At 40.2% G+C, this 25,226-nt stretch overlaps 1 protein-coding gene across 2 annotated transcripts in view; it reads left to right on the plus strand.

Annotated features, from left to right (window-relative positions):
- Positions 1-2,081: 2,081 nt before the first annotated feature.
- Positions 2,082-25,226, plus strand: part of GRIN3A (glutamate ionotropic receptor NMDA type subunit 3A) — a 159,713-nt gene continuing 136,568 nt past the window's right edge. The window contains exons 1-2 of one of the 2 annotated variants that reach the window (XM_087419391.1): positions 2,082-2,425; positions 3,420-3,572. In XM_087419391.1, the coding sequence (XP_087275517.1) occupies positions 3,489-3,572 (84 nt within the window). In that variant the 5' untranslated portion in view covers positions 2,082-2,425; positions 3,420-3,488. Of the gene's footprint in view, positions 3,573-25,226 lie in introns of both variants that reach the window. The other variant, XM_004423274.2, reaches the window with a different exon arrangement.

Raw genomic sequence — 25,226 nt, forward strand, 5'->3', positions numbered from 1 at the left:
TGCCTCAGGGCCTTTGCATTTGCTGTCTCCTCTGCTTGGAAATTCTTGCCTTAACTATTTATATGAATGGCTCCCTCACCTCCCTTTAGGTCTTTATTCAAAAGCTATCTTCTCAGAGGGGTTTTCCCTGGCTCCCCTATCTAAAATTACACCCCGTTCTTCTGTTAATACCTCCTCTTTGTTGCTTTACTTTTCTTCTTAGTATCAACCTACATTTTCTTCTTTGTATGTTTTACTGTTGTCTTTCCCACTAGAATATAAACTCAAGGTTACCATTTTGTTCACTTATTAATGATGTGACTTTATGAGGGAAAAAACTCAATTTTCCTGAACTAGAGTTTATTCATCTATCCCCAGGACAGTCCTACAGCGATGCCTGGCACATACTAGGAGCTTAATAAATGGTTGTTAAACTGATGACTGAATCTAAAAGAGCTTCAAAATTATGAGGATTGAAGCATGAAAAAAGAGGAGAAGAAGGGGAAAAGAAAAAGGAAGATGTGAGGAAAGGAGACAAAAGAATCATGTCAGAGACGCTCAGACTGAGTTACAGTTTCATCATGAACAGGGGCAGCGCTATCCTCAGAACCATGCGAATCATCCTCTCTCCTGTGAACAACCAGTTCAGCCCTTCCCTCAAGGCGATCATGGACTCGTGAGAGGCCCAAAGGACATATTCCAGGATGCCATCAACGATTAGATCCATCTATTCTGCATCACCATCTATTTTCTTGAGAACCCGATGTGAACACATACATAATGCCAAGTATTAAAATAATCGCTCCAGGGCATGGTCATAATCTGGAATGTTGTACTCCTGGATGCACACATAATCATACACAGACAAACACACCTCCTCACTACACAGTTAACAGACTCCCCGTCTTCCTGCATGCAAGGACCGTCAAATTCTACACTTTTCTTATTCAGATCCCAATCAGTGGCATCATCTGGACCAACAGGAAATTTCCAGCATCCGTGCATGGGATGCTCTCTAGGGCTTCAAGAGCAACCCTTTCCCTTCTGGTTCAGCCTTTACTATGATTTTCACTTTTCCCTCACGGGAGCCTTTTCTTCTCTGGCACCCCAGCCTTGCAGGAGCTATTTTGAATGTCAGGTAAGTTTGGCTCTGAGATGCCTTTAAAGGTCTGTGCTCAGGAAAACAGCATTCACTTTGCAACCTTCTCAGGAATTTTATTTAGCTAGAGCCTCCTCATCCCAAGGATTGAAAGCATGATGGAAACTTTAGCTCCTGAATCAAAACAACTCCCCAGAGCTAAAAGCTAGCTGTATTTGCATAACAATTTAGCAGATCCAAACAGCAGGGCAAGGTCAGGTGAAATAAATTGCCAAGGTCATGGTTCTCTTGAAGTGGTATTGAAATTAAGAATTGCTGACCCTCAGTTCCTGCTCTGCCCATGGATATCTCTCTTGCTCTCCTAAATGATACTGTGGCAAAAAAATAAAAATAAATCTACTCTATGTGTGGAAACCACAGGCCTGCCCTTAACCCTCTCCTTTCCTTTTAATTCCAGATTATTCAGATCATGGAGGAAAAGATCAAATCTTAACCCACTGATCTCACTGTATTACCATACAAATGGAAGAACTTTCTAGAAATAGTGATCTGGAGGACTCTTGGTCTAAAATAGGAACTCCTGTTGACTGTGCTTGAAACTCAAAGTATTTTGAATCTCTTTAATTTCTTGATGAAATAATTGTTCCGAATTCACTGTTTTAATTCTGAGAACCTAGAAACATAGGGATCCTTAAAAGCTGTGAAGGCCCACGTGCCAGAGAGGGGGAAGGTGAGGAGATTAAACGTGTAAATGATTCTGGCTTTAATATCCTTAGCCAGAAAAACCGTTACAGCGACACATCGAAGAGAAGCTCCTTCAAGTCACAGCCTCTTTGAACCCATCTCGGTGAACCGCTGGGTTTCAGATTCTTCAGGCGCAACTCCGAATTCTGAATTCTCCGCGAATAGGAGTCCTCGCCCTCTTAGGTCGCCGGGAATTTCGCAAACTACGACTCCCAGCCTTTGAGGGGAGAGGACTTTGCAGGGCGCGGGAGGCGCCGCCCGGGACTCGCGCCATCAGCGGGCGTTTAGCGCAGCCCAGCGACAGGCTGGCGCCAGGGCTCCGCCACAGGGAGGCGCCGGCTGGGGCTGGGAGAACTTTGCGCTCCGAGCGGATCCACCCTTTGCTGGCCAGTCGCGTCGCTCCTCTGAGAAAGCAAGCGGCCGCGGCGACTGGCGGAAAGAGGAGAAGGAAAGGAACAGAGGAAGTAGCGAGGGAAGAAGAAAAATGAAGCCAACGCTGGGGCAGCCCGCGGGAGGGTGGCCGACGGTGGAGCAAGGAGGATCTGGCATCTTTTCTGCACCCCGGGTGTGAACCCCTTCTCCTGCGCGACCCCAAGGAAATAAGTGGGTTTCGCCTGGGAGGAAAAGGAAGCGAGAATAATCAAGCGCGCGCGCTGCCTCCTCGGTCACCGTAGGAGCTCCGGCTGCTTCTCAGCCCAGCCTCCCCGCGGGGCGGGACGCAGTGCCCGAGCCGCCCTGCAGATGGGGCGGGCAGGGCACAGGCGCCCCAGCCGCAGGTGACAGGCGCCGGCCCGCCCGCCTGCCTGGCTCCGCGCAGGGACCGGGCGGGCAGAGGATGCGAGGCGGAGGGACCTGGGAGCGGGCTCTGAGACTGCCGAGGGCGCGCTAGGCTCCAACTTGGATGGCCCGGGGACCGCTCCAGCTGCTGGGACCGCTTCACCGCGTCGAGTGAGCGGCGCGCGGGACCTAGGGGCGGAGACCTTAGGCGGCGGCTGCAGGGGGCCGCGCCGGGCGCAGGAGGGGGCGCGCTTTCTCCCTGCGGGTCTCAGTAATGAGGAGACTGAGTTTGTGGTGGCTGCTGAGCAGGGTCTGTCTGCTGCTGCCGCCGCCCTGCGCACTGGTGCTGGCCGGGGTGCCCGGCTCCTCCTCGCACCCGCAGCCCTGCCAGATCCTCAAGCGCATCGGGCACGCGGTGAGGGTGGGCGCGGTGCACTTGCAGCCCTGGACCACGGGCCCCCGCGCGGCCAGCCGCGCTCGGGACGGCAGCCGGAGAGGTGCCCAGCGGGATGAGCCCGAGCCAGGGACTTGGCGGCCCCCGGCGCCCTCGCCAGGCGCACGCTGGTTGGGGAGCGCCCTGCATGGCCGAGGGCTGCCGGGCGCCCGGAAGCCCGGGGTGGGCGCCGGGGCCGAGACCCTGTGGCCTCGGGACGCCCTGCTCTTTGCCGTGGACAACCTGAACCGCGTGGAAGGGCTGCTGCCCTACAATCTGTCTTTGGAAGTAGTGATGGCCATAGAGGCAGGCCTGGGCGATCTGCCGCTCTTGCCCTTCTCCTCCCCTAGCTCGCCGTGGAGCAGTGACCCTTTCTCCTTTCTGCAGAGCGTGTGCCACACCGTGGTGGTGCAAGGGGTATCGGCGCTGCTCGCCTTCCCCCAGAGCCAGGGCGAGATGATGGAGCTCGACTTGGTCAGCTCCGTCCTGCACATTCCAGTGATCAGCATCGTGCGCCACGAGTTTCCGCGGGAGAGTCAGGTGAGAGGAGGCTGGCGCGTGGAGTGGAGAGGGGCGCCGCTGGGGGCCGGACCTTAGCGGGGAGAGAGAAAGGGGACGGGTGAAGTCCAGAGGGACTTGGGACGTTACAACTTTGAGATTGTTTAAGGATTGGACCATATCCGTAGGTGGTAGGTAGAAGGACCTCAGTAGAAGTAAAATAAAACATTTTAAGAGCGGATGGAAATAAAAGAGAGAGACGTAGCAGATGGAAGGAAGGAAGTGGGCAGAATAAGCGAAAAAAATCTTCACGTTTTGGTCAGCTGGGAGAAACCTAGTGGATGCCCGATGGAGGTCAAAGTCGAAGTTCAGGATCGTGGGGAGCGATCGAGGTTCTGAGGACGAGCGCGGGGGGGCGGGGTGGAGGATCTCTGACTCCGCTAGTCTTTCGCTCCCGTGAGGAACTCGGAGAGCATGTGGCGGAAAGAGCAGCATCTGATCTCTGACTTTAGAAGGTGTGTCTGAGCTTTAGGCGATGGAGAAGGAAGGCAAAGGAAGGAAACACATCTCTCAGAATCCTTTGAGTAAATAGGAAATCTGCAACTAGTACAGAAGCAGTAGGTCAAGAAGAGTAGTTAATTAGTCTTGGGTTTTGGAATGCATTAGAAATATTATCTGATAGCCTAAAAATGGATAGGGGACTCATTTGGGATTGTTTCTTTGTCCCTTCTTTCTGTTTGATGTGGGCTCAGAGACTGGCAGTATGCAGTTGCTGTGTTCAGCCCATTTCTGCTTCAATTATCCAGGAATAAAGGAAGAAGAATCTAATGATTTAGTTTCCTATGGGTTAAAAAAATTAAATACGTTTTCAATAAAAGAAGCTATTTGTGAATTTAACTGTTGTAAATAATGATGAGATAAATATTTAAGGAGAGGTCGGGGTCTTGATGAAATACCAGTTGTCTGCGTTTTGTGCATTATTTTTATCGACATTTCGAGCTTAATTAAGACTTCTACAAGTGTTTATGAAACAAGTAGGTCATTGGTATTGGCCCCGTTTTAAAGACTGAGAAACAGGAAAGTTCTGGGGCTTGATCAACGTTGGTCAGTGTAGTAGTAAAAGAGTCCAGATACTGGAGAATTTCTAACTCTGCATCCTTTTCACTCTATCCCTTTAGCTGGAAAAAAATATTTCTAATCTCTCTTCTTCCACTTTTGATATATATACAGAGATAAAAACTAAAATGAATAAGGGTAAAAACAGGTGAAAAGTTTAATAGAATCTATGCGTAAAATATCAAGAGAGTACCAAGATTTCTTTTTCTATAAAAATGAATCTTACATTTTTAATCTTAGGAAGGGCGGGCACAAGCTACTTGCAGCAGTTGCCCAGAAAATTACTATTTAATGCTGAAATACAGAGATTTGATCTGCAAAGTGCAGCCTAATTAACTTTTATCTAAAATATTTCCGTCACCTGAATCTGAATGACTGTAGGCAGCAGATGGGAAGCATGGAAAACACAGGTGCACAATGCTGCCAATGGCCAAAGTGTTATAAACATGAAATTGCATCCATAGGGCGCATCATTATTAATATATATGCAGAATCAGATCTAATGAAATGCAAGAGTCAGCATCACTTGCTCCTCATCATTGCTTCTTTATTACCTAATGCTTTATAAGTTGCCAATAGTGTTCACAGTCTCCAGACTCCTTTCCATTTGCAGATTGTTTGGCAAGAGTCTTAAATAGCAAGAATTTTCTCCCAAGTTAGTGTTCCTTAGTTAGAAGGGAAATTGTCTGTGTTCCATGATGGATCTGTGCAGCATATAGCACATTACAACTCAGAAGCAGCCTCTAGAATCAGTTGACTTCAAAGCTTTAGGACCACTAGGGGAACAAAGTCCTCCGGGAACAACCCTTACAAGCTGACAATAAAATAAATACTCTGCCAAGCACATTTACTTCTGTGTTTCATTTCGGAAATGTATTTTAAATCACTGTTCTCATTGTTAGTTTCATGGCTCACATCTTGGAAGGGAGACATGATTATATTAACTCAGACCTAGTTTGCCCAATTGAAGATATTTCCTTTCCTTTATCTTTGTATTTTAAATTCAAACATATCTAACTTGTCTTACTTTTAGTATATCATTTGTGTCATTCTTAATGTTCTATATTAAGAACGTCCAGCTCAATGCTAAGTCACTGTAATATGTAATTTTAGAATATGACCATAATTGGCTTTCAGCAAAAGTAGTAACTGATCTTTTCCTTGCTTCTCCTGAAAAGTGAACCTTTCTCTAATACACTGATGTGATTTTTAAAAAAACTTTCTAGATATAAAAGAGTGTCAAAGTCATTTTACACATTAAATCAAATTGACTTAGCCACTGCCCTCATTGGAGTCTATTGCCCGGTGACTTGATTTATTGATTGTGCCAGTGCCTGAATAAAAGGTTCTAGAAGAAAGTGGACTTGCCCACACAACCAAATAAAATAGAATTGTGTCTCTTATTCAGACAGATCAAAATTGCTTTTAGAGGAGAAGCAGCAACAGTGTTTCCTCTTACTTTATTTTGGGCTGCTGATTTCTTTCATATGAAGCCTTTAATTAATAAGTAATGGTCTTGACAGTATTCCTGCCACAACTCCTGATGGAAAGAGATACCACCAAAATGGTCAAACCCCTGAGAGAAGCACAATAGTTTTATTTCACTATACTGTTTAGTCTAAACATAAGCACATCAGATCATCTGCTTGGAAGGAATCACATTCCTTCAAACAGGGAAATCCATTAAAAGTAAGAAAGTTAACTACCCACTTTTGGAAACCGTGGGTGTATTATCACTACATAATAAAAACTTAATGCAACATTACACATAGGATAGGGTCAAAGCATGTTTCCATCCAAAAATTTCAAACTTTACTACCACACTCAAACCTCCACTTGAGGCTAACTCATTTTATTAAAATGATCATTTCTTAGTTTTCTATTCTATTCCCATGACCATCAAATGATGCTGCATACGAATCCTGCATATGAATGATGAATGATGCTGCATATGAATTTACATTTAAGTTCCATTAAGTTCCTACAGTTGTTCTTTCTTTCTCCTCACTCTCCATACTCCGTTTTCTTCTAATGGTTTTGTATAGTTTCTCCAAAGTTAACTCCTTAAAATTTACCTGCTGCTAAAATGTAGACCTCATGTTAATTCCATATTGGTTCCATTAGGCAGAGTTAATGGAGTAATATTAATTGGCTTAGATCCAAACTTGTGCAATTAAAGAAACTGCACTACTATTTTCAACTCTTGTTGAATGTACCAACCACGATTTGTCTGTCTGATGAGCCATATATGCTAACTAATTAATATATGTTTATTCCCATGGAAACATAAGTGATTTAGATGGTCCATTTTCTCTGACAATACATGGACTAACTACTGAAGGCTATTTATTAGAATTTGACTATCAAAGTTTTGTGTGGTACAGGGGACAGAACAATGATACCGCTACATAACTTAGGTCTGTGCCTCATGGGGGACAAGTAAAGGACATTTATTTTATATGCTCTCAACTGTGTTGGTTTCCCTTGACTTGCTTCATGCAAAGCGCTGCTCTCCTCTGGGGAAGTGTATTCTTCTGCAATTCATGATGAATGGCTGATAGTAGCACCTAATTGTTGCTGACTTGAAGATAAATGATTTCAAATTAAATGTCAAGTGATGCAAAACTTTTCTTAGCTGTGATCTTTTACAGGTTCCTCTTGAAGAACAGAGACCTGAGATTAATTTGGAAGTTTTTATTTTTAATTTGTGAATTTTTTTTACAATACTTACTTATTTTTCTAGATAAATAGAGCAGAAGAGACTAGCAGACACCATTCATCGGGCAATTAATCCATCTCACTCACTTTTCTTTTTGCTTGCTACAGTATAGTCATAGAGATATTTGGTCTTGATCTTCTTTGACTATTACTTTTTGGAATTAACTTACGATTGAATCAACTGAACTAAGTATTTGAATCATCTGAAGACCAATTTCAATGTCTAATTCCTTAGTGTTTTAATCTTCTGGTGTTGCAGAAGGTACCAGGGATTTTGTGCCATTAGATTTTATTTCATGGATTCCTCCAGTCAAATTCCAATCATGGTTAAAAGAACACAATATAGTGGAAAGTGTATTAAATAGTAGTCAGAAGACTCTCAGGCCACCTCTGCCTCTTACTGGCCATGTGATCTTGGCCAAGATGCTCTATCTCTGAGCATCTATGCTTATCAGTCAAAAGAAGATGCCTTACCAATCTGACAGAGTTGTTTAATGAGTCAAATAAGAAAATGAAGTACTTTGGAAAAATTTGTAGTGTTAGCCAAGTAACTAGTAGAGAGGTGTCGGTTGTGATCTGATAAGAATTATACAAGTCCTAATTCTCCACTAATTCTCCATTAGTAGTTACTAATCAAAATGGGATGTGATTCACAGTGTAGAGTGTCTTCATCCTCTACCTTGCTCTCTACCCACTTCCTCATTGTCTTTCTCTTAAGAGAAAAAAAAAGTAAGTGGATTTCACCAAAAAAAATAAATAAATAAGGAACTAGATTCCTAAGAAGGCTGCACACTTGCCTAGGACTAGAAGACATGCCATAGGTACTGTTTCTATACCAATGGCAAATTTTTACCTATGGCACATCTAACACAGTTTCTAGAGCCTTAGGTATTGCCACAGAAGCTTCAATAAGATGCCCAAGATTTTCCAGAAATGTTGGTCTCGCGTTGGCCAGAAGTTTCTCCTATAGGCAAACTTAGAATAGACCGTTCCTGAGACTATGGCCACACAGTCTAACTGCTCCACCCCCACTCCACCTACTATATCACTAAACATGCTGCTTGGTTCATCTGACATTATTTTCACAACAAATCTTTCTTGATGAAGAAAGTAGCGTGTTGTTTCATACTGGCACAAGCTCCTTATGGCATCGTGGACAGATAACAGTTTGCAAACTAGCTACTTTGAGAACCATCACCCTAGACAACTATGAAGGGCTCTCATAGCAAGTTATTGTTCATTTTGGTGGCACCGCTAAATGTAGAGACGAGAATCTCATTGTCTTTTCTCTTGCCTACTCTAGCTACTGCTACCCACATACACGGAAGAGTAGAGGAACTGTACAGCACCAGAAACGCGATGCCGAATCTATAAAACTAGGCAAGAAGGAAGAAAGACCAACTCAGCATCTGCCACATTGCTTTTTGAGTGAATGTATGAATAGCAAATTAATGGGAATTTTTAAGCCACTCATTTGTCCTTCTCACATCTTTCCTTTATGGGCATAGGGGGAGAAAAGGGCAATGGGGAAAAGCGGAGCGAGGAGTAAGCCAGCTGCCTGTCACCCATCCCATCCCTTCCCACAACCTAACGCCTCAGCCGGATTCTCAGATCTCCTTCTGGATGTGTAAGATTCAGACACTTTCAGGGGAGTCTGCATTTGATCTCCTGCACTGAGGGAGCGGACTGATCATGCTGAGCTAGGCTGGTGGTGTGGCAGCTGGAGTAAACTGTGACACTGAAAGGCTAGGATCTGGCTGGCCGGGGATGGTCTACGGGTGGAGATGAGCTTTCAGGGGTTCAAGTGGTAAAGAATTAAGCAGGATGATTCCTTTTTTGTTGTTGTTAGTGCCAACAAATCGATTCCCACTCCTGGAGACCCTGTGAACAACAGAGCAGAACCCTGCCCAGTCTTTTTGCGCCATCCTCTCACCTTCTGGCGCTCTATCAGACAATGCTCCACTGCTATTCACAGGGTTTTCATGGCTAATGTTTTTGGAAGTGGGTGGCCAGGTTCTTCTTTGTTTTAATTTGGAAGCTCTGCTGAAACCTGCCGATCATGGGTGACCCTGCTGGTATTTGAAATAGGGGTGGCAAAGCTCTCAGCATCACAGCAGCATGCGGCCGCCACAGTATAACAACTGACAGATGGGTGGTGAGGTTCCCTGACAGGGAAAGGGACCCGGGCCATGGTGGTGAGAGCACCAAATCTTAACCACTAGACCACCAGGGGTGGCTGACTTTGTTTTTTAGTCAGGCTGAATTATGCCACATTGTTATTCATTTGAGACATAGATTTAGGAAAAAATCGTATATATTTTTGCAGCATTTATGCTTTTAAGGCTTCTTCACAAATGTGCTCATAGAATCTTCCTAACAGTTCTGTGAGGTGGCTAACAATGTAAAGACAACGTATAGAGTACTAGAAAGAGCTATACATTGTGGGAAGTGAGAAGTCACTAAGAAGGAAAAAGACTCACAGCTCCTTCTGAATTTAGTCTACTTGTCAGCCTACAATCCAAGAACAGACTGGATCCATCACTGCTTTTGAATTCTCTCAGAAACACAGGATAAAAGAGAGAGAGATCTACTTCCAGGTTTGATTGCTAAAAGTTTATTTCACCCTAAATATCCAAAAAATGGGATTGAATTAAATGAATCATGATATATCTTTACAATGGAATACTAGATACCCATTCAAAATGAAAATATATTTATTGTCACAGAGAGAAAAAAAATTATACAATGTATGTAAAGTGTGATGTAAAATATAAAGTCTAGAAGTTTATTTATAATAATATTAAATGTGATTGCAACTAAATGGTAGAAGTCCACATTTTTCCCTATTTATGCTTCTATTTTTCTAAAAATAAGTATGTATTACCTACAGGATTAAAAATAATAAGAGAAAAATGTTGAGTTATCTTTGCATTTGCTCATCAATGCTTTCAGTATTTTAATATGAAAATATAGATTTCAGGCAAAAATAAATCATAGAGTATGTTTAAATTTATCAAGGTCTTTTCACATCTTTTTTTTTTTTTTTTTCATTTTATCCTCACAATTACTTTGTGAGGTGAGCAGGACAAATAATATTATCTTTATTTTGCAAATGAGGCAATAATTACACATAGATGGAAGAAATACAGGGTAGTTAAGAGAATAGATTTTGAGATGCTCAGACTTATATTTGAATCTTAGCTCACAACTTTCTAGGCATCTTACCTTGGGAAACATGCTGGATGTCTCCATGAGTCAAATTCTTGATCTGTAAAATATGACTATCTTGCAAAGTTATGGTGTGGAGGATGTCATGCATGCAAAGTGATAAACACAGTACCTAGAGCACTGTGTGTTCTTATTATAATAATGATCATTCTTTTAGCACAAAGTGTTGCCATGGCAAGATTAATAAAAACTAAAATAATCAGAATAAGAGCTCAAATTTTCTAGCTTGCTCTTCAGAGTACTTCTATATGTATTTTCAGTATGCATATGACATTCAGGCTTAGGAGGTTCCGTTCCAGTGGACCAACCCTAAGAAAAACAGGAATCTGCTGTTTTGAAACCCCGCTTAGAGTTCCAGTTCACTGAAGTGCGCCCTCAGGTTAGGTGTGTGTAAAGTTGAAGTGAACTCTGGAGCCCAATTTCAACTAGTTGCTCCTTTGTCTGGGTTCTGAATGATTGGTCTTTGGAACAGTTCCGTCAGAGGTAAAAAATAATGTTCTATTTCTATTAGTCAGAATTAGTGAGGGATTCACAGGTCTTGCCTTATCCACTACCCTAACTTCTCATAGAAGGCTCCCAGGATCAAAAGAACCGTGACCCAGTTGATGGTTTAGGTTTCTTAGGGGAGAATAGGAGAGGGGTTTGTTGGAAAGGGCAGAGTCTAACTTGACATGGATTGAAGGTTCAGTAGTTTCCCCCTTTTTCATACAGGCTTTATCTGTGCTAATGTAATTGATTTGTGGCATACATTAGCTCAAAGTTTAGGGACAATAGCACTATTATATACTAAGGCTTATGGAAAAAGGATACCCGTAAGGCAAACTCAGTGTTTTGTTGAATGCTGACTGTATCAAAACTTTGATGCATACAACTTGGAGGGACTTTTGGAATGCATATTGATTTTCTGATTATAAAAGTAATGCATATGCACTACCACCCCCTGGGTTCCACAGATAACCCTGAGTAACATTTTGATGTATTTTATTCTCTCCAAGCTACTGGTTTAAAAATTTTAGAAATAGTTGGGTACGATTAAAGAAAGTCTTATTGTCCCTCCAACTGGGCATTGGCGTCAAAGAACAGGAGAAAGGAAAATCTTTTTTAAATTTTCTAAAAACTCAAGAGTTGACATGGCTTTTTGAAGCTTGGGCACTCTGAGTTGATGTTAGTTCTGTATTAGAAGGTGGTATTTTCCTTTGTATTTGCAACCTAGTCTTATATTCTCATCATTCTGCAAGTGGCTGAGTGGGTAGAGTTGCAAACAATAGCTCGGTCTGGATCTTTCAGCAGCATTCTTAGGAATGACTTAGAAATGGGTTGCTGTTACCGTCCTCTCAGTTAGGGGTGGTCATTGGCTGAACTTTCAGTATCAGGCGCTTTGATAGCTACACAACCTCTGCATACAATCTATCGGTGTTTTTTGTATTGAAAACCTCAACTCAGAGCCAAACATAAGTTGGGTTAATACTCTCCAGATTAATAATAAAAAATTTTTCTTTCCATAAACAAAGTTAGATGCTCAGCATGTCTTTATCTAATAGTATCACAATCTGGCTCAGTTGTGGAATTCTATTTGTTTAGTCCCAAACAGGGTAGTTAAACAGGGATTCCATTAAACAAAGAATTTGTTTCTGTATATTGTGAATTTAATAGGTACCGATAGAGATCTGTTATTGCTTTGGTGCCATACAAGGAATTAATTTGAATCACATCACACATTGTGTTATACACATAAGGAAATGCTTCAGTGTGTACCTGAAAATGAATGATTAATCCAACGTGCCTGGTCGTAGGCACAGAGAGCCATCTAGCGGTCTCTAAAATATAGCTTTAAGTTAAGGCATCCCAGGAATCCAACCTCTCAAGAAAGGAAAATGACTCCAAACAGGTTTTAGTCAATTTCCTGGTCTTTTGACCATGGGGAGTCCAGGTTAACCCATTGAAGAAAAAACCTTCTTCTGCCTTCCAAGAAGATCCAACAATTTCTGCTGTTCCGCCACCACATCAGTAATTGCAGTTATAAACCATTAAGTAAGCTATCTCAAAGTATGTGTCTAGAGGGTTTGGGAGGAAAACATGAATGACTCTTACTAACTTTAGAAGCGTAGTGTCCTTAAGTGTTTTAGTAGCTGTATTTACTACCACTTTGGTTTTTAAAAGCTTCCTTTATTTCTTTTTTTTTTTTTTTTGTGAGGAGATCAGCCCTGAGCTAACATCCGCCAATCCTCCTCTTTTTTTTGCTGAGGAAGACGGCCCTGGGCTAACATCGGTGCCCATCTTCCTCCACTTTATATGGGACGCTGCCACAGCATGGCTTACCAAGCAGTGCGTCTGTGCGCGCCCGGGATCCGAACCAGCGAACCCCGGGCCGCCGCCGCAGCGGAGCGTGCGCACTTAACCGCTTGCGCCACCGGGCCGGCCCCTCACTTTGGTTTTTAATGCAACATTTAAAGACACAGCCATTTTATTGTGTTGTGTTCCTTTATTTCTGATTATAAAAAATTTATATTCTTTATGGGTAATTCTGAAAATTAATAAACTGCCAAGGAATAAAATAAAAATCACCTGTAAACTCACCACCTAGAGATCTAGACATATGTATGTGTTATAAAAAATTGAGACCATGCTATTTTATGAATTTTTTAACCTACTCATATATTATAAACATCTTCCCATGTCACTAATATGTTTTCCATTATTTTTAATGACTAGATAGTTTGCCTTTGAATGGACTTTTTCATGATTTGTTTAATACCTGTTGTTTGAATCCAGGTTTTCCCCATGAAAAAATCAGTAACACTGCCACTAATGAGACTTTACCAGACTCATCCTCCTTAATGTTCTTGTAGGTTTTGGTGCTGTAGAACAGTCTCTACTTGAGTTCTATGACACCATCATGGTTTTCCCTTTGTTTTTGGCTCTTTCATTGTCTTTTACTGATTGTGCTTCTTGTCTTTGACCCCTGCAGTAGTAATCATAGTGCTGTGCTGTCCAGTATGACAGCTAGTAGCCATACATGGTTACATACGTTTAAATTCATTAAAATGATGTAAAATCAGAGTCAGTTTCTCAGTCACTTTAAGCCCATTTGAAGTGCTGCTACGTGTGGTTAGTGGCTACTGTATTTGACAGCACAGATATAGAACATTTCCCTCCTTACAGAAGGTTCTATGGGACAGTTCTGTTGCTGCCTAAGAGCGTACAGTTGCAAGGAACAAAACTCACACCATTGTGCTGAAAACCAAGTGGTTTGTCCTGAAAAACTACAGGAAAATGACAAGGAGAGGAATTGTTTGAGGTCAGCTGGACTGCACCAATGGAAAGTGTTAGGGCAGCTACTCTCTTTTTCTCTTCCTCTGGGGCTCAAATGCTCTTCTCATGGCTTCTCAATTCACATCTGCTACATCCTCCTCTCTGGATACCAGCCTCTTCCTCTGCCTGCCACAACCACATAGATGTGGTTCTGATTTACCACGGTAGGATGTAGCCTAAACTCTATATGACTTTCTAACTCTAATCAAATCATCTGACTATGTTGTTTATATCTCTTAGTTCAGATTCTCCAGACATCAAATTGGCTCAACCCACATCAATCGGTTACCCCTCCACCCCAAATTATATGCCCACCCTTAATCCAATCGGCAATGGCCAGATTCCTGAGTTAAATGCTTAATATAAACCTTAGAATACAGCAGTAAATAAAATAGCAAAGCCCCTGCTCTCAAAGAACTTACAGTCTAGTGGGGGAGACAGACAATAAGATATGCACACAAATTAATATATCATGTGGCATTATTAAGCAGGGGCAAGTGCAATGGAGAAAAATAAAGCAAGGTAAAGGATTAGAGAGTGACTACGGTTAGTCAATGAGGCCTGTCAGAAGAGGTGACATTTGAACAGAGAATGAAGTAAGGAGGGAACCATGCGAATTTCTGAGGGAGAAGCATTACAAGCAAAGAGAACAAAAGTGCACAGGCCCTGAGAGAAGAATGAGCATAGCAATAAATATTTGTTGAATCAAGGAATAAATGTACTATCCTTAGTACTATCGATCACAAGATTTGCTATTGGGCACAATATCAAAGAAGGAGGTGTAAATAGAGAGGCAATAACCAGACCTAGTCCACTCCTACATCTGGGTATTTCCCAAGGTTTAGACTGAATTTTTCTCTTTGCATGTGGCTACACTAGGAATTTCTAACTGAATTTCCAGTTATATCTCTCCCTCTCACCTTAAACTCAAAATATTTAAAAATAACCTAAGATAGTGTCCCTTGTCACCTATAACAAGATTTCTTGTAACATTTTTGACTTCTCCCTTTTCTTCTCACCAGGTCCTGTTGCCTTCCTCAGTATATTTCTCCTGTCTCTATCCTTCCTTCTTATTTTCACAAGACATTAGTTCCTCCAACCCATACTCTTGAATGGCCTCTATATCTCTAGTTTCTTTCCTCCAAACCATTGTGCATACTGCTGCTAGATAAATCTTCCTAAAACAAAGCAACTTTCATTCATTTTTTCATTCTTTCATTTTTTCATTCAACAAACACTTATTAAGTATAATGCACTTAGCTTCATGCCACCCCGCTGCTCCAAAGTTATTTTACTATGGCAATACTATCATTCTTTTTCCATATCCCAGCACACCTGAGAGATGAAACATACACCTTAATAACAGTGATTCACTACAACAGTAATTCCCAAAGTTCTAGCAGGGTACACCGCCCTGAAGAGAATGTATCAGATTCTCCAAGTTTTGTGAGTATAGTTCAAAAAAGCATTCCATCCCCCATTCCCAAGATTCTAACATGCCTCCCCTAAAGCCAGAGAAACACAGGTCAATGATCAGCAAACTTACAGAACCCAGTCCTCAAGGCTTTCCACAAATGTGCAAATAACTCTTTCTAATTCGTGGCATTCTGTTGAGATACAGGTGCCTAGAAAACATAAGATTTCTAGGAATAGAAATGTGTGTGTGATTTTTTTTTAAATCAATAAATGTAAATCATATTTAAAAGCATTTCTCTATTATAGATCTATATAGAAAGACAGATATACAGACCCAAGTTTTCACGATTTGCAGATGAATTAAGTTCCAATTCAGAATTGACTTTTCCATTGAACAATGTTATCCGTGGCTGTTAAGACCTCAGGCCAGGCTGCAAAAGCCTGTTTGACCCATAATACAGCAGAACTCTAGTGTTAATAGTTCTACAGACACCAAAGACGATCTGTAACAGGCTCTTTCTGTTTGAGACCAAGGGGATGTGGAGCAAGGAAGAGAGCCAGAAGACCTGGCTTCAAGTTATAGCTCCAGAATCATCTGTATAGCCTTGGAAAATCTCTCTGAGCCTCATTTTTCTCCACTATAAATTATAAACAGTTGATCATTAAACAGGCATTTATTGAGTGCCTACTACGCTATTTTAAAGAATTGATATGGGTTTCAGTGAGTTTAATATACATAAAAACACTTCGTAAATTCAATTTAAAAAACAGATGAGAGGGCCGGCTCTGTGGCTTGGCGGTTAAGTGTGCGCGCTCTGATGCTGGCGGCCCGGGTTCGGATCCCGGGCGCGCCCCAAGGCACCACTTCTCCGTCCAGCGCGGGGCCGAGTCCCACGTACAGCAACTAGAAGGATGTGAACCTATGACATACAACTATCTGCTGGGGCTTTGGGGGGAAAAAAATGAATAAATAAAATCTTTAAAAAAAAAAAAACAGATGAGAAAGATTTTTATTGGAATATCTTTTTCTTCAGGAAAACACTCCTAGTTCCAGTTTTGGAAAGCCGGGACACATCTTCCTCGGTACTAATTTGGCTGTAGGAATAGCACACCCTGGTTCTCTCCTCCTGCACTGAAGCAGAGTGGTTGCTCAGTAACTCCTGAATGGTCAGCAGCAGCTGGAAAGGGAGGGAGGGAGAGCAGGGCTTCACACTTCCCAAACGGGGACTAAAAATGTGCTTATCCTAAATGCCCCCATGGTCAGCTGCCTGTCTTAGGCCTGAGGGAGAGGAAGGGACTTTGAGGAGCTCACGGGATAGGAGGACCACAGCCAGGACACAGATAAGAGGAGAGACACTTTGGAAATCAAATATTAATTTGATTAATATTGGCTGCTTATATTCATAAAAATACATTAGTTAAGATTTAAGATTGCATCAGTTTCTAAATAATACTCCATAATGGGTTGAGATCCTGGAAAATAATCAAATCCCATTCTAACCTTCATGCCAAGTCTGTCTTTAACACTTGCCGGGCAGCAGCCACTTGAAGATCTTTGCATCTCCATCTTTCAGAACCGTTTCAGGATTAGCTGCAGCCCAGGCCAGGAGAACCCTTAAAATCCCCTTCACATGAAGTAACACTAGGTTTAGTTAACCACAGTAGGTTCAGCTAACATCCATCATCTCATATAGATACAATAAAAAGAAAAGAAGAAAAAATTTCTCTTTGTGATGAGAACTCATATTCTTAACAACTTTCCTATATATCATACAGCAGTGTTAGCTATAGTCATCATGTTGTACATTACATCCCTAGTACTTATTTATCTTATAACTGGAAGTTTGTAACTTTTGACCACTTTCCTCCAATTATGCTTCCCCGACCCTTCACCTCTGGTACCACAAATCTAATCTCTTTTTCTATGAGTTTGGTGTTTTTTGTTTGTTTGTTTAGATTCCACATATTAATGAGATTAGACATGTTTGTCTTTCTTTTTTTGACTTATTTCACTTAACATAATGCCTTCAAGGTCCATCCATATTAATGGAAATGGTAGGATTTCCTCCTTTTTCTTTTTTTGGTGAGAAAGATTGTCCCTGAGCTAACATCTCTGCCAATCTTCCTCTATTTTGTTATGTTGGATGCCACTGCAGCATGGCTTGACAAGCAGTGTGTAGGTCCATGCCCGGGATCCAAACCAGTGAACACCAGGCCGCCGAAGCGGAGCACACGAACTTAACCACTATGCCACTGGGCCAACCTGTTTCCTAATTTTTTTATGACTGAACAATATTCCATTGTGTGTGTGTATATATATATATATATATATATATATATATATATATATACCATAACTTCTTCATTCATGCATTCGTTGATGGGCACTTAGGTTGTTTCTATGTCTTGGCTATTATAAATAACATTGCAATGAAAGTGAGGATGCAGATATCTTTTTGAGTTGGTATTTTTGCTTCTTTTGGATATATTCCAGAAGAGGAATTGCTGGATCATATGGTAGTTCTATTTTTAATTTTTTGAGGAACTTCTATACTGCTTTCCATAGTATCTGCACCAATTTACATTCCCACCAATAGTGCACAAGGGTTCCCTTTTCTCCACATCCACACCAGCATTTGTTATCTCTTGTCTTTTGATAACAGCCATTCTAATAGGGGTGAGGTGATACCTCATTGTGGTTTTGATTTTCATTTCCCTGATGACAAATGATGTTGAGCATCTTTTCATGTACCTGTTGGCCATTCGTTATATCTTCTTTGGAAAAATGTCTTTTCAGGTCCTTTGCTTATTTTAACTGGATTATTTATTTTTCTGCTATTGAGTTGTATGAATTGTTTATATATTTTGGATATTAGCCCCTTATAAGAGAGATGGTTTGCAAATATTTTTTCCCATTCTGTAGGTGGTCTTTTCATTTGTTGATGGTTTCTTTTGCTGTGCAGAATTTTTAGTTTGATGTAGTCCCACTTTATATTTTATTTTGTTGCTTATGCTTTAGGTGTGATTTCCATAAAATCATTTCACGATCCACGTCAAGGAGATTTTTCCTATGTTTTCTTCCAGGAATTTCATGGTTTCAGGTCTTATATTTAAGTCTTTAATCCATTTCAAGTTAATTTTTATGAGCCATTTATTGAAGAGACTGTCTTTTCTCCATTGAGTATTCTTGGCTCCCTTGTAAAATATCAGTTGACCATATATGCTTTGGTTTATTTCTGGGCTCTTGATTCTGGTGTATTGGCCTATTTGTCTGTTTTTATGCCAGTACCATACTGTTTTAATTACTGTGGTTTTACAGTATAGCTTGAAATCAGGAATTGTGATGCCTCCTGCTTTCTTTCTCAGGATTTCTTTGGCTACTCAGGGTCTTTTGTGATTCCATATTAATTTTAGGAGTGTTTTTTTCTATTTCTGTAGAAAATGCGATTGGATTCTTGATAGGGATTGCATTGAATCGATAGATGGCTTCAATGTCTGTTCATGATAAAAAAAAAACACTTGGGCCAGCCCCAGTGGCCTAGTGGTTAAGTTTGGTGCACTCCACTTCGGCAGCCCCAGTTTACGTCCCAGGCGCAGACCTACACGACTTGTCTGTTACTGGCTATGCTTTGGTGGCGGCTCACATGCAAAAACAAGAAGATTGGCAGCAGGCGTTAGCTCAGGGGGAATCTTCCTTAGCAAAAAGAAAACAAAAACAAAACAAAACAAAACAAACAAAACAATAAATTAAGCATAGAAGGAATATATGTCAACATAATAAAGGCCATATATGACAAGCCCACAGCTAACAGCATGTTCAACAGTGAAAGATTGAAAGCTTTTCCTCTAAGATCAGGAACAAGACAAGGATGCCCACTCTCACCACTCTTATTCAGTATAGTACTGGAAGTCCTAGCCAGAGCAGTCAGGCAAGAAAAAGAAATAAAAGGCATCAGAATTGGAAAGAAGAAGTAAAATTGTCTCTGTTTGCAGATGACGTGATTTTATGTACAGAAAATCCTAAAGACAACCAAAAAACTGTTAGAACTAATCAACGAATTCAGTGAAGTTGCAGGATACAAAATTAACGTACAAAAATCAGTAGTGTATCTATACGCTAACAACGAATTTTCTGCAAAAGAAATCGATCCCATTTACAATAGCATCAAAAACAATAAAATACTTAGGAATAAACTTAATCAAAGAGGCAAAAGATCTCTACCCTAAAATTACAAGACACTGATGAAAGAAATTGAAGAAGACACAAATAAATGGAAAGGCTTCCCATGTTCATGAATTGGAAGAATTAATATTGTTAAAATGTCAATACTACCAAAAGCTCAGTGACTGTTGATTAAGCTGAATTAATGACCCATTTCTATCCCTTCCAGTGTAGCAGAACTAAGTAACACCTGTGGAAAACCCACCGTCTGTCGAGGTGGGGTGATGTGAACCTAAGAAATTATACCACCTTATGAAAAAAGGGTCCTCATTCACTGACGGGTAGAGTTCATGACCACCCAAAACTTACTATGTTGTAAGATATAGAACAAAGCTGGAAGAGTAAGGCCTCGAAGAAACTGACTTTGTAAGAAATAGAAAAACTGCTTCTACTACCCTATTAAACTTTTCATACAACTTGCACTTCCCCCAAATAGGTTTTCAATTTTCTGGAGACCACAAGTGATAGAAAAGTGACATTGTTCTCATGACTTTGAGCCACTGCTTTCCCAAACTCTCATCACCTCCTTTAGCCAATTTCATTATATTGTGTAGCCAAAGGTTCCTGACATATAAAATTAGAGAAAGTCAGAGTTGCCGAAAAGGAAAGTTACTGGAAATAATCATTAGTGAAAAAGAGACAGAGCCTGGAATTGTATTTTATCCTGTCATCTCTTGTTGAATAAAATATCAGGAACTCAGACAAGAGTTCAGACCTGGCTAAGATTAGCCAGGTCTATTTCTAGCTTCCCATTGTCCTCACTGCTTTTGTGTTATTAAGTATAATTTCTTAGGCTTTCAGCCTCCTGGAGTGGTGGCCATCTGTGTGTTAGAAACACCCAGGTAACTTTTCAAAATATAGATGCTCAGACTTATCAAGTCAGAACCCCTAGAGTTGGAGCATAGAAATCTATCTGAGAAACAAACAACTTCTCAGGTGATTATGTCCACAGGTGATTCTGAGTATCATATTTCGGGACATGATTATCCTAAGAGTCTCCCCTAATGTAATTTTCAAACTGTGACTCGAAGCCACCTGAAACAAAATCACATTAGGTAATTTTCTTAAAGTGTAGATATTGAGACTCACTGAGTTCCACTAAATTATATGCTGTGGCCTAGTAGCTGCTTTTTTTGTTGTTTGTCTTGAAGTAACTCCCCTAGGTGATTGATATACGCACAGTACAGTTTGAGAATCAATGACCTGGGGCAGAGGTCTCAAACTCAGATGCCTTATAGGGGCCCGGAAGGTAATGGAAATGTGAAAAACAGTCCCAAATAATACAGTAGGGAGTAGTAAAAATTCTAGGTAACTGAAGAGTGCCTGACCTTTCTAAAGGAGGCAGCCAGCCACAAGCCAGCTGCAACCAGCTATTACTCGTGGGGATATTGCCAGATATTCTGAATTTTCAAATGAAGGCAGACTGTGGATGTTTTTTTTTTGATGAGGAAGATCCGCTCTGAGCTAACATCCATTGCCAATCTTCCTCTTTTTTGGCTTGAGGAAGATTAGCCCTGAGCTAACATCTGTCCAGTCTTCCTCTATGTGGGTTGCCGCCACAACATGGCTTGACAGTGGTGTAGGTCTGCACCACGGATCCAAACCCGCAAATCCAGGCCACCAGGTGGAGCACGCGGGGCTTAGCCGCTATACCACGGGGGCGGCCCCTGTGAATGTTTTAATGTAAAAATTTCCTTAAATGTTAAGAACTAATTCACTTTTTTTCAGGTTTATTGATATATGTATAGAAAGAGAGAGAGAGAGAAATAAAATTGTAAGTTATTTAAAGTGTACGAATGATGATTTGATATACATAAACATTATGAAAGGATTCCCCCATCAAGTTAATTAACTAACTCCTTTTTTAAAAAACACTGTGCAGGCCCACTAAGGCTGGAGGGTCACCAGTTTGACACTTTTGGACCAGGAGATGTCAGCACATTTGTCGTAGACAAGTATTAATCGGAAATACCTCAATGACTGACTAAGCAATAGGAGGTGACATAGGCCTTTAAGGTGAGGCTAGAGAGAACTAGAAAAAGTACACATTGTAAAGGAGGGGTGGCCATCCTCATTTGAAAGCAAGAGAACAAGAGTGAAAAAAAGATAGTGAATGGAATCCATTCCAGGCATACCCATAAATGAATCTTAGTAATCTTACTCATAACATAGAGATAATCAGATAACGATAACTACTCATAGTGTTTGAGGTATTAAGTTGAATAGTTTATATCAAGTGGATTAGCAACATCGTTTGACATATAGTAGGTACTGAATGTTTTTTTTAATACGCTAGTTCCCTTATTTTCCCTTTCCTTAAGCCTCTGTTCCCTGACGCTAAAATTCAACAGGCACTGAAGAAAAGCAAACTCATGGCAAAAAGCTGACAAACGCCCTTAATATTTGTGTTTTTTTAAAGAAAACTGATAACATTTCTCTGATGAGATAATTAACAAAATAGTGATGACAAAGTAATTCAAGTCCCTTGTAAAAAATGTCATTTTAACACAAAAGTGTCCTTGCATCTCATCACTGGATTTGTTTCCTCTACTGTGGGTTCAGTGATTCTCATTTCTGTGCGAAGCAAGTTGCCAACAAATGGTCTGGAGAATTTTAGTGGATAATTCTGAAAAAGCTGATAATACTCCGGGCCAGAGTGGTCTAGGAAGGTTGCCCTCACTTAATTGCACTCTGTTATTCATTGACTTTTTTAAAAAAATAGTAACTTTTGTATGAAAACAATGCAATGGTGATGTTAAAAAATGTATTTACAATTTAAAATACTAATAATATCATCTCCTTAACATACATTCCCTTCTATTTTTGTCCTCTTGTATACATGTTTTTAATCTCAGTGAGGTTAGTGTTTTCTGTTTTACTTGCCATTATAATCCAAGGGCCTATTACAGTGCCTTACACATAGTAGGCACTCAACATTTGTTTAAGGAATGAATGAACTTCTGAAATTATAAATGTACAATCAATTTTGTATTCTGCTTTGCTCACTTCCATGGTGTTATGAATCTTTTTTAAGTTTCCACAGACTTGAAACAAATCGTATTTCTCTACCTGTTTTGTTGATTTTTTCTAATTATAAAATCAGGAAAATATGAAAGCCTAGAAAAAATTTCTTAATCCCGCTATCCAGAAACAATCCCTCTTAACTTGCTAGGATATTTCTCCTAGTATTTGATATATAAAACTTTCTCTTTAAACCTGGAGAATTTCCATTCGGATCCTTTCATTTGATGTGACATTGCTAGTGTTTTCCCATGTCATGGGAAACCCATTGTCACCATTATTTTATTAACTACATGTTAATAGGCTATTGGATATGCCTAGAATGTTGACATTTGAGATTTTTACAATTTTTGTTGTAAAATGTTCCACAATAAAGATCTTTGTTCATAGACTCTTTGTCCACTTTGTAGATTTCCTTAGGAAGGGGAAAATAAATGCTAGTTAGTTGGAGTATTTCCAGAGATCTTTTTCATCTGGGGTATATGAATGGCATATTTTCTACACCCTTATATATCCCAATATGTCTTTGTTATTTTTCTTACAAATAAAAGACAGATTGACAGGGCATAAAATTCTTTCCCAAACAAATTCAGTTAGATATCATTTTATCGTCTTTGAGCATTTAATATAGCAGAAATGAGAAACCCGTGACATTTATACTTATCCCTTTGAAGGTTACCTTTTCCCTTTTCTTTCTTCCCGAATGCTTGACAGTTTTTTATTAAACCATTTTGCCAGATATGTCTAAAATCAAGTTTTATTGATTTTGCTGAGAATGAAGCCATTAAGCTGAGATTTTTTTTTTTAAACGGAAAATTTTTCTTCAGATATGTCTTTGATTAGTGCTTCTGTTCTTGTTGTTATGATTTCTTTCTTAGATACACCATAATTCTTAGGTTGGTGCTGTCTTCTTTATTCTTTATCTATTTGGTCTAGGTGACCAAGTCGCTTATATCTAAACCAGGACAATTTTGAAAGTGAAAGGGGGGAGCAGTTAGTAATTACACAGAACAATAGGCATAAACCAAGAACTGAGTACAAATTGAGACACACAGCCACTCTACCCATCCATTTTCATTATTTACAGTTCTTGATCCTTTTGTTCTGCATCCTGAAAGATTTTCTTAATTTTGTCTTCCATATCACTAATTCAATGCTTTGCAATATTTATCATGCCTTTTATGCTTCCAAAGCATATTTGAAATCTATTGTTGGCTTTTTAGTTTCCCTGTTTCTTTCTGTATAACACTATTCTTCTTCCTTCCGTCCTATTACTGTTCATCTCAACAGGTTCTTCTCTTGTGAATTACTCACTATTCATAAAAGTCATGTTACCCTGCTTATTGTGTAAATGTCAGGGTTTTTGTGGGGATTTTTTTCTGATTTTCCTTTGGCTTCTAAAATAAATCATTTTCAGAATATGTCTTTCCTTTTCTTTGCCTGTTCTACAGCATTTTTATAGAGTTTATGTTGTTTTGCCTTTTTTATTGGATGGGGGAGGAGTTCTTATTCTAGAACAATGAGAAATCTATCTGTACTTTCTTGTTTGCTGGCAGGCTGTAAAGATTGCTAATTGCTGTACTTTGAATTCACTTATGTTCTGGCTGAATCTCCTTCCAATAAATACAACTGGACACGAAATTGCTGTGCACAGCACCTAAACCAAATCCCAATCTTTAGCAGTCATCAGGCGGGTGGTTGACTCTGCTGACCTGAGCTGGAATCTGCTCCTCCCCTGCTGAGTTGTGTTCTGATAACCTGAACCAGTGCCTCTTAATCCCTTCCTCAACCTAGACAGCCTTTTCAAAATACACACCTAGGCTCCATCCTAGAGGTCCTGGCTCAAAATCTTAGGAGACATAGGCTTGTGTATATGAAAAATTTCCCAGATGTTTCTGATGTGCCCTCTTGTTTGAGAATCACTGATCTGAACCAATGACGTACATAAAAAACAGAAAAACACAGCTGTTGGTTTGCAAGTCTACTAGGATGACTTCTGATTCTGCTGCCTTCTATAGTGCTTTTCTTGTGGAAATTAAACCTATCTCATACACATTCCTCTTGGAGATGCAGTTTCTATCTAGATTTAGGAATAAGAATACTAATCAGAGGAGGGAAGTGATTACATGTCATTCTGACTACCTCAAAAAGCAGACCCCATGCAGTAGAGGGACCACGGTGACTCTTCTAACTGAACTAAGTGATAGAAGGAAAGAGAAGATGGTCGTTATAGGAGTTAAGAGCCAGAGGACCCAGATTACCTGAGTTTGAATCCCATCCCTGCCACTTACTAGCTAAATGCAACTAGTTAAGTCACTTAACCTCTTTATTCTTTAGTTTCGTCATCTATGAGTTAAGGATAATAGTATCTATCTCATTGAGTTTTAAGGAAGATTAAATGAAATGACTTATAGAAAGTGTTGAGAAATGCCTGGTATATATTAAGTATTCAAGAAATATTAGCTACTGTTATTTTCATATATAAATCAATTTCATATTTTTTTCTTTTGGTTCCGCCAGCTTGCAATTTGTGCCACATCCTTCCATTCTAGCAATAAGTTGACTATTAACAGAAGTTTTTAGAGTCATGAGCTTTCATATTTTTATGTCTTATTTGATATTTTTATATCAAATAAGGAATGCTTATTTGATAAGGCATGAGG

This window comes from Ceratotherium simum, chromosome 29, assembly GCF_057802395.1.
Source record: "Ceratotherium simum simum isolate JZ-2026a chromosome 29, ASM5780239v1, whole genome shotgun sequence".
NCBI classification, from domain to species: domain Eukaryota; kingdom Metazoa; phylum Chordata; class Mammalia; order Perissodactyla; family Rhinocerotidae; genus Ceratotherium; species Ceratotherium simum.